Genomic DNA, 10,045 nt, shown 5'->3' on the forward strand with positions numbered 1-10,045 from the left:
TTGGGAGGCAGAGTCGGGCAAATCTCTGTGAGTTCAAGGCCAGTCTGCTCTGCCTGCAAGAGGTAGCTCCAGGACAGGCTCTAAAGCTACAGAGAAAAAAAAAACAAACAAACAAACAAAAAGAATTAGAAATTTGGTAAAGACATAAAGTGCTCAACACTAAGAACATATATTGTTTCTGTGAGCAGAAACGACACACCAGCATTCTACTAAAGTGACAGTAACTCTGGGAGAGTCAGGAGGCATGGGACCACCGACCAGAGGCTGGTGAGAAGCAGCAGCAGAAGCGGCTCACTGCCTTCTCTTTCTCAGCTACCCAAGCATCTCACAGCAGTTGGAGTTAGGGATTCTCAAGGTGATTGAAAAGGGAGTTCTTGTGTCTTACTGTTTTGTGAGTTAATTAAAATGGAACCTGTTTCGTAATACTAGTAATTAGTAGTAATTCTGATATCTTGTTCAGAATCAGATATCGAAATATGTGTTCTCCATAGACCCAAATCAGCCAGTTGTTGTAAGTTACATGCAGAGGGAGCAGTCACCAGGAAGAGGAAGAGGTGCTAGGCCAGCAAACAGAAGCATTCCCTCCCTGGGCTTTCAGAAGGGGTCACCTCTGGAATGATGGCTGTAACTCCACCTGATACTCTAGGCCTTCCATCCTCATAGCAAGACTCTTAAAGGAAGGGGGGGATGTTGAGTCCGGCTTTCAAGCTTTTATTAATAGCAGGCAGATTCTTCATGTCTGGGAACAGTCATTCGCATTCTCCTCTTGAAAGAAACTCAAGGAGGCGCACCCTTACCAGCAGAGATGTAATAATTTATTGGCTTCTCCAAAGATAGATCCTGAGTGTCCCATTGATGAGCCAAACTTGGCTGGACTCCTATCAGATCAGAGGACTTCAAACCAAGTTCCCCACCGCCTCGGGGCCAAGATGGACATTCTGAAAGAGATCTGTTTCCCCTTCTCCCAGTGTCTTTCTGGAAAGCTGCAGGAAGGTCAGGGCTCTGGCTCCTCTCTCAGTGCTGTTTCAGCCTTGGGAGCCACTCCTCAGCTCCTCCAGTATCCCTGCTGCTGCTGCTGCTGCTGCTGGAGTCTAACGAAGGCCTGTCCTAGACAGGGCCATCAAGTCATGTACTTCCTGACAGCTCAGCCATTAAGTGCTCCAAAAGGTTATGGCTACAGTGTGGGTTTTCCCAGCTCTGGTCTCCCCAGGGCCATCTTTAGACATAGCCTTCCCTAGCTAAGAGACAGGAGAAGTGGAAGAGCACTAAGGAAATGTCCTTTCTCTGTTATGAGCAAGCCTTATACAAAGTCAACTGGAAGCACAGACAGAAACAAGCACTGACTATAGTTTGGCTCACTCACTCCCCGTTCCAGCTGGTGACTAAGAATTGACCAGAATCACCACTTCCCACAAAATCCCAAGGCTCTTCATCCTCCTCCCCCACTTCATCAAGTATAAATGTGTTCTCAAATCCATGTCGGACAGCAGCCAATGGACCTTTTAAGTTTAGCTTTCTGAATAATAACCTGTGAAGGCAGGGAGGAAAGAGACAAGCTTGAGCCACCTTGTTCTTTCTTTTTCTTTAAACAAGGGCAATGCCTATGCCGACGCAAACCTAGTCCTTTCTGGCTTTAGCAGGCAGGAAGAAAAGAGGAAACTCTTGCAAATCACCCAGACTGAAGTGTGGTAGAGTACCTAGTCTAGCACGGCACAATGCACTCAGGTTCTGGTTCCACCACCACTGCTTGCGTGACCAGAAACAGGTCGTTTACAAATGCCTCATTGGGGTCTAACTTTCCCCCCAGTAAAAAACAGTCTAGGGCTGGAGAGATGGCTCAGTGGTTAAGAGCACTGACTGCTTTTCAAGAGGTTCTGAGTTCAATTCCCAGCAACCACATGGTGGCTCACAGCCATCTGTAATGAGATCTGGCGCCCTCTTCTGGCCTGCAAGCATACATGGAGGCAGAATGTTGTATACATAATAAATAAATAAAATCTTTACCAAAAAAAAAATATCTAACAAGAAACTGTAATAAGACGTGACAGATAAAACTATAAAACTGAAGTGAAAGCCCTTGTAATGAATCTCTGTGGCCTTGGATAAGGGAACAGTTTATAGAAGCGATAACAAGGCACAAGAAACTAAGGTGTATATAAATGAGCCCATCAATGCTTTAGTTCCCTTCCCAGCTCTGAAAGGACAAGGATACTAACAAGAAAATTAAATAAATCACAATCCCAGAGAACCTAGACAACAGTGAGGACCCTGAGAGAGACATACATAGATCTAATCTACATGGGAAGTAGAAAAAGACAAGATCTCCTGAGTAAATTGGGAGCATGGGGACCTTGGGTGAAGGTTGAAGGGGAGGGGAAAGACAGGGAGGGGAGCAGAGAAAAAGGTAGAGCTCAATAAATATCAATTTAAAAAATCTGTACAGTGACAGAAATATTCACAAATGCCATGTCTGGTATAAAATTCTTACCAGAATTCTCTAACAGTTTCTACAATTCAACAAAAATAACCAAATAACCAATTTGAAAATAGCAAAAGACTCAATAAAAATAGTTCCCCAAAGAACATATGAACCACATGAGAAAAAAATCACTCTTAATCTGGGAATCTATCAAAACAGCAAAGAAATCATTCTTTACACCTAGGAGGATGGCTAAAATAAAAAGAAAACCTTTTAGTATGGATTGAGGAAATAAATATTAATACATTCATACACTGCTGAAAAAAATAAATGCAAAGTGGCATGCACACACCTTGAAAACTGCCAACAGTTCTTCAAAGAGTAAGACATAGGCCAATCAACAATCCAAACATACCACTCATAAGTGTATCACCATAAAATTTAAAAATATATATTCTGACATACATACAAAAAGCTGCCACACAGATATTACACAGCACTATGATAGTCACAAAACAGAGATAGTAAAATTACCCATCAATTGATAAATTATAAATGAAAGCCATATCCATACAATAAAGTATCATTTGTCAATAAAATAAAAGGTTCAGGGACATGGGTGACTCATTAAAAACATGCTAAGTGACAGAGACAAGACACAAAACATCATCACTGTAAATTATATCTCAATGTTTGAAAGAGAAATGTGTGCTTCCCTCTGTCCCCTGTGCTTCCATCACCAATTCAAGTAAGGTGAAAATAACTTGTTTGGGAAAAGGCCTAGATGCTTCTTCCTTGTGCCTTTGATCTGAGGTACTCCCCAGCCCATTGCTTGACCTGTCAGCACTCTCTTTTCTGTCACACTTTTTCTAGCCACACTCCAAGTGTATTTAACCAGTCTTCAGATACCTTGGGAGCCCTCTTCACGCCACACCCACTCATCAGCAGTGGGAATTAGCTGAATCTCATGCTAAAGCTCTAAGGGTAGCTGCACAATGAGCGCTGTGAGCACAGATTAACAATGCAGAGAATGGGTAGCTACCTATGGAGTTTCCCAAACTTGCCCTAATGGCCTGCGAGGATTCTATCTAAAACAGTTCTCTCACGTCTTCTTTCAGCAGGTCAATATCTGAGGATTTTCAAATAATCTGCATAAGGGCAAACGTGCGAAAGCCGTGGCTCATGAAAAGATGAGCAACACCAAGGTGCTGTCCCGTGACTCGAATTTAAAGCTACTATCGGCTCAACCATCCTCGCAAAAGGATTACGATAAATGGTGCGGGAGAATTGTCTGTATTCTGTCAATGATGTTTTAAATAAATGCTGATTGGCCAGGCAGGAAGTAACGGAGGGTCAACCAGACAGGAAGTAGAGGTAGGGCAAAGAGAACAGGAGAATGCTGGGAAGGAGGAAGCCCATTCCTACCAATCCTGACCAGAACACTGAGAAGCAAGATGTAAGCTACTAGGCTGAGAAAGCTACCGAGCCATGTGGCTAACATAGTTAAGAATAATGGGGTAATATACAGTATAAGAGCTAATACAAAGTCTGAGCCAATGGGCCAATCAGTTTATAACCTAATGTAGACTCTCCGTGTGATTTTATTTGGGACTTGCCGGCTGTGGGACCTGGTGGGAGGACAGAAACCCCACAAGCCAGCCCTTCATGTTACAGATAAATGAAGTATTTCCTGCAGAGGGGTATGAGGATATAGGTGAAGCATAATAGTACACAATTATCAAAATTCATTACTAAAGAAGCTAACAAAATTCTATTTTCAGTTAGCATGAAGACATAGAACAATTTCCCAAAATCGTCCTCAGAGCACTCCCTCGCTCATTAGAACATTTAAGAATCTTTTCCACTTTAACTCATCTCCCTTTTTAGAATATCACTCTTTCATAAAGAAGTAAAGTTAGTATTAAGAAATGCTTCTTCATTGCTAACTTTGTGTCATCTTAGCTCATTAAAGGCAGTTATATCCCCTTTATTTGTGGTGGACATTGCATGCAGAAATAAACTGCTAATAATGACAAACAAGTGCCTTTTTACAGTTACACTTTATATAAAGCTATTTTATATCTTTCAACCTATGACACATGTAAAGATGGCTATTTATAATTATAATTATCCCCTCATTAGCTTGACATTTAATTTTCCTTGCCCTGTGGCACCCGACAGTTGAAGACAAGGGAAACTCTGGGCTGGTTAGTGATTTAGAAGCAGCAACAAAACTATGCTGGAGAGGCGGCTATTCGGAGAGGATTATATAAGAGCTAGCACTCAGAGGCCTCAGACAGAGAGCAGCAAATTGCAAACCAACTACTTCAGTGCAAGTAACCAAATGGGCTAGTTGATATGCTAATTGCCTTTCAGGGGAACTAAAGACAGAGGACCTTGTGCTTCAGAGAATGAAATGCAGTTTTACTCCATGTCTGTCCCTTTGGCTTGCTGAGAATTATTTGAAACCTATTCATAAAGATAGCTTTTTCCATAACCCTTACGATGTGGGAAATTTGCTGAGCCTCTCCCAGTACCTCGAATAATGTCCATGTGCCAAGATATGAAGAGTCCATTGGCTCAAAGCCATGGGAAGCCCTAACAGAAAACATGAAAGGACTCTATGCTCAAGTAGATGGCATAAACCAAAAAAAAAAAAAAAAAAAAAAAAAAAAAATCACCTAGGGAAAAGTTTTGAAAAACAAATTCATGAGATTCATACAATGAGTATCTTTAGAAACTGTTTTCAGTGTAATTACACTCGCATGTAGAGGGAGTGAGTGCTCTTACTGACTCTCTTCAAGACAATTCAGCTTTCTTTTATAAGCTAATAATTTTGTATTATTTCAAAGTTCATGTATGGACAGTTACTCCAATGGTCAATATTTCCCTACTGTTTAAATGGTTCACTCTAGGCATTCAGAGTCATTAAGAGTGAGTGAGAAACGTCCTGTAAGCATCCTGCCCTCCCTTTGAGGTACAGCCAGACTTCTGCCTGAGTGCACAAGAAAAGGCCTCTGACCACCTGCCCAGCAGCTGGGGGAGTGACTTGCTCCAGCACATTCTAAAGTGGATAGTGTGTCACAGTGGACACCCAAAACAGCCTTTGTGCTCCCACCCGTCCCTGCTACACCACCATCAGGCCACGAGCTGCAGTGCTGGGGGTTCCCTCCTGTGTGGCCTGACAACCCAGTTTAGGGGGAGCCCTCCCTATATACAGTGATGTCGCCTGTGCTTGCAGATTGAGAAATCGATTTCCTGTATTGCTTCATTCTCATGTATGAGATCTCATGAATTTGATGATAATACGCTTATCTTCATTTTTCAACCAATACTTTTATTTATATATCTGAACTTCATGGGAATAACAGAATACTAAGATTGAATTTAACTTTAGACCATGAATGGTTTTAATAAATTATCGAGCTCTCACTGAGTCAACCGAGTTGGGGAAGGCTGTCTCTCTGGGTAGCTTTCTCCAGTGCTCAGATGAGGGAGGCTATGGGGACTTTTATTCATTACACTGTCTGAACTTCCCACGTGATTTTACATGGTCTTGACCATTTCACAACCTAACGAAGTTATGTACAGAGCTCAGTCCACCTGCAGCATCTGAGTCCTCGAGCCACCCTTCAGGAAGTAAGAACTGTGACTCTACCCTGGGTGTTTCCTACTCCCAACAGAAACAGAGAGCAGGGCATCGTCTCAGCTGATAAACAATTTCCACCCCTAAACTAGAGAAGGGACAACAGGCGCTGTGCTTAAGAGCTTTTCTTTCTAAATGGCACAACCTTGGCGTTTTTGACAAAAGGGCATCAATATTAAAAGGGCATGCATGGATTGCCATCTGTGAGAGACAATAAATTCATGACAAATTCACGCACTGAGGCATCAGTTTACAGAAGGGACCACTCTATTAGCCAAAGTGAAGAGAACATTTGGCCTTAACTGGTTCTCAACTCTCCTAAGTCCCACTTTCATCACATAAATAAAAAGAAGTTCGTCCAGTTTGGCTCTATGGCTTTTCTTGGTACTTCAGAAGTTCATCTGTGTCTCCCACAGAGAATAAGACAAGAAAGTACTTTAGAAGGTGGGGAACTTCTCCCATGACGTAGATGTTTCTGCCTTAGTTACTTTCATGGAAGTCAGAATCATAATTTGTGGCTAATTATGAAAATTATGTAAAGAGCATAGTAGTATTCCTGGCCTATCGAGAAGACAGGGCAAACGCTGCACACAATCGCCGTTCATCATGGGAATGTAAACAAAGCCTTTGGTCCCAACTAGCTGCTGACTCCCCTTCTCCCAGGACACAGCGTCCCCAATTGTCTTGAGCGTGGCACCTCCAAAAGCAAAGGCAGCTGACACTCTCTGGTGTAACATGACCCTCTAGTCTGTCACATCACTTCTAACAAGTATTTTTTATTTCTATAAGAACAGTTGTACCCCAAATAATATCTCATATTATTATTCTATGACATTAAATACAATAGGAATCCAATAGCATAAAACTAAATTATTTTCTTAACTGGTGTGGATGCTAACTAACTCATTACTCCTACATCTGACGGCGTCAAGATGGGATGTTCTCACATGGTTAGCCTTTGTCCCGTGTGGACACACAGGACAGTCAGATTGCTCCAGTCTATAGGCATTAAGCTTCTGTTCCTAATCTTCAGCATAATACAGATGTGAAAACTACTCAAGAAAGACCATTGATTAGCTCTTAGTAACTGGCCATTTGAAGCAGGAATCTTGAAATTTCCCAGCCTCGGTGGCATTGTTTAGGAAATAGGATAATATTTTCCCATTTATGATAGTGATATGTCCAGTAAGGTCTTTATAAAGGACTTCACTGGGTCCATTACTTAATGTCTCTATGAAATTTTAATGTAAATAAAGACATGTAGATATATATCCATCATGGAAATATGATCATTCAATCATATTTTGCGTGGCTGTTTTTTTTTTAAGATACACTCTGGAGCGATGTAATGTTTAGCTGGACTAAATCCTTGCAATCACCTAATCCAATAGCTTTACTGTAAGTGACAAAAGCAAGCTCCAGAAAGCTTTCATGGTTTCTATGTCCACAGTGATCGTGAATTGTGGCAGCATCAGGATGTAGTGGCTAATCACATGCGCGAATTTTAACAGCTCAGAACGTGTTTGTAGAAGGGTAAGAGTTCACTACTTAGCCTAGGAAACCACCCAGAAATAAACTCTGGGAGCGCTATCCTGGTAAAGATCTACTTTCTGCTTTTTTTCTTGATGTCTTTTTCTCTATTTCTTTGATGTCGTTCTTTTGATAAATGACAAAAAGGGAGAAGGTTCACTTCAGAAACAGAAGGTGGTCGGAACTCTCGCAGGACGTTTTTAAGCAGTGCTAAACCAGCAAAGATATATGTTGAACTTTTCCTATCCAAAATAAAATCTTAAGAGCAGTTTCTAAGAATGTGCAGTTTACTTAGAAGCACATCGTGTACACTTTAAAAAGAAGACCGCAGATTTTGTACAATGCTAGCATAAACAAGTTCATACAAGTTAATGTTGCACTTTAAAGTCAATTTCCCAATAAAAAAATCCAAAATAGTTCAGGCAATTAAAAATGTAAAGATATGTGTATATACCTCTACTCATGTATAATTTTTACATTCTAACCTAATTTCTGACTCCTTGACAATAAAGTATTTTTCTGAAATTTCCTAACGCAGTATCTTGAACATTAACAAGACTCCTTAAATTTATCTCAGCCTTCCCATGAATAAGTTTTATCGACCCCCTGCAGCTCTGAGCCAATTATTTTTCAAGGCCAATTTTAAAACTAGAGTTTAGGTTTCAAGTGAGCAGAAAGGGAAAGATGGAACTTTACCCTGCTCATCCCAGGCTCCCTTTCTCTGAGATGGCAGTTTTGGAGATGGTTATGCAAAGCCTCCGCCTTCTGTGGACGGCAGGCACTGGGCAATTGTCCCGTTACCCGCGGCCAGCCACCAGCTCTCCCGCCCTCCGTGCCGCCCGCTCTCCCACCGCCAGCAACAGGTGCAGCAGACGCTGCCCGGGAACCGCCTATGGGATGCTGTCGCGCTCTCCGACCCACTGGATTCTCGCAGCACCAACGCCAAGTCATATTCTACCTGGCTCTGGGGTCACCGACATCTGCGCGCCCTCCGGTCCCCGCCTGCGCAGGGGCTCCCTTCACAGCCCGTGCTACCCCTCTGCAAGGTCCGTCCTCTGCCACTGATCCTCTCCCGCCCAGTCCCTCTGGTTTCAGGCTTCACGGCCCNCCCCCCCCCCCCCCCACACACACACCCCATTCCTCTGCTCCAATAGGACTTCGTCCCGCGGCTGGGCTCACCTGATCGTTCGAGCGGGGGTGGCTGTGCGCCCTCCTCTGCTCAGCGGGCAGCCAGGTCGCACTCTGGCTTCGGGAACTCCCCGCCTTGGCCATCGTTAATGGACTCTTCCAGCAGTGGGCACAGACGCTGACCTGCCTGAGCGCCAAGCGCTGTGCTCGCCCCATACATCCTAGGGCCATTAACTTTATAGTTGTTCCTAGGGCACAAGGACCCGTCACTGAGCAGCCGCACCCCGTGCTGCCAAGCCTCTGTAAGCTACCCCCAGACTGCTTTCCAGGGAGAATAGTGCTTGCCCAGTCTTGTACCCTTCCTAAAATGTTGTTTCTTTTACCCTCGATTGAAGCCTTCTTCAAATGTTCACTCTGGGCATTCAGTGTTGAATTATTAGCAATGAAGGCTGTATCTCTGAGTCTATTACAAGGGCTGCATCTCATAAAAACTGCTGTATTCGCCCTTACCTCATTGCTTCAAGGAGTAAGGGAACCAGGTGGTGTCTGAACTGCATCTCTACAGCACTAGGGACACACAGTTTTAAAATTCGTTATTTTCTCCCCCATCCCCCCAACACACACACACACACACACACACACACACACACACACACACACACGAAAGCCCTAGTGTCCGAATAGCCACAGGCGTTGTTAGAACAAATTCAGCTCCGTGCATAGAAAGGCTCAAACCAGTGAGGCTGAGTCCAACCCTCTGCCTCCACTTTTTAATGAGAGAAGCAAACTTAAATTAAGAACAATTTGAGTGGCTAAGTAAAATATAAAGAAAGGCAAGTCGGGGATCCTCGGTGCCCTTCCCAATTAATCTAAACAGAAGAAACTTTAAGTAACTAACTGTGATCCGGGGATACTAATGTATTATGAGCTGCTTCTGGAAGCAGTAGATGCCGTAGACACTGATAGGAGTGCTTACTCAAATTCTGCAGCATAGAATTTCAGAAAACACAGGTTTAAAACAGTGACTGCTATCCAGAAAATCATAACGCAAAACATAATAGTAAAATTAGAAAACTGTTTTTGGCCTGGTTTGTGTTGCTAGTTATTTAAAATGTCTCAGATTTGGTCCCTGTAGGTCAAATATTCTTAGTCCTTGTGTCACCGAGTCTTATGTCGTTAAACACAACTTGCATATTTTCACTAGCAGGGAAGTGAAAATGTGTTCTCCTAACCCCTTTACTTGAGGAAAGTGAGTGAGTCGCTAACGGTAATGATTGAGAATTTTGGTTACAGAAGAAATAGGAAGGCACTGTGGGAAAAGA

General features: G+C 42.9%; 1 protein-coding gene across 1 annotated transcript in view; it reads right to left on the minus strand.

Moving 5' to 3' along the window:
• Positions 1 to 8,659, minus strand: part of Adgrv1 (adhesion G protein-coupled receptor V1) — a 530,822-nt gene extending 522,163 nt beyond the window's left edge. Inside the window, 1 exon segment of the mRNA XM_050152479.1 lies at positions 8,554 to 8,659. Coding sequence (XP_050008436.1) covers positions 8,554 to 8,575 — 22 coding nt within the window. The 5' untranslated portion in view covers positions 8,576 to 8,659.
• Positions 8,660 to 10,045: the final 1,386 nt, after the last annotated feature.

Source organism: Alexandromys fortis, unplaced genomic scaffold (assembly GCF_014885135.2).
Source record: "Alexandromys fortis isolate MF-2015 unplaced genomic scaffold, M_Fortis_MF-2015_v1.1 scaffold_47, whole genome shotgun sequence".
Taxonomy (NCBI): domain Eukaryota; kingdom Metazoa; phylum Chordata; class Mammalia; order Rodentia; family Cricetidae; genus Alexandromys; species Alexandromys fortis.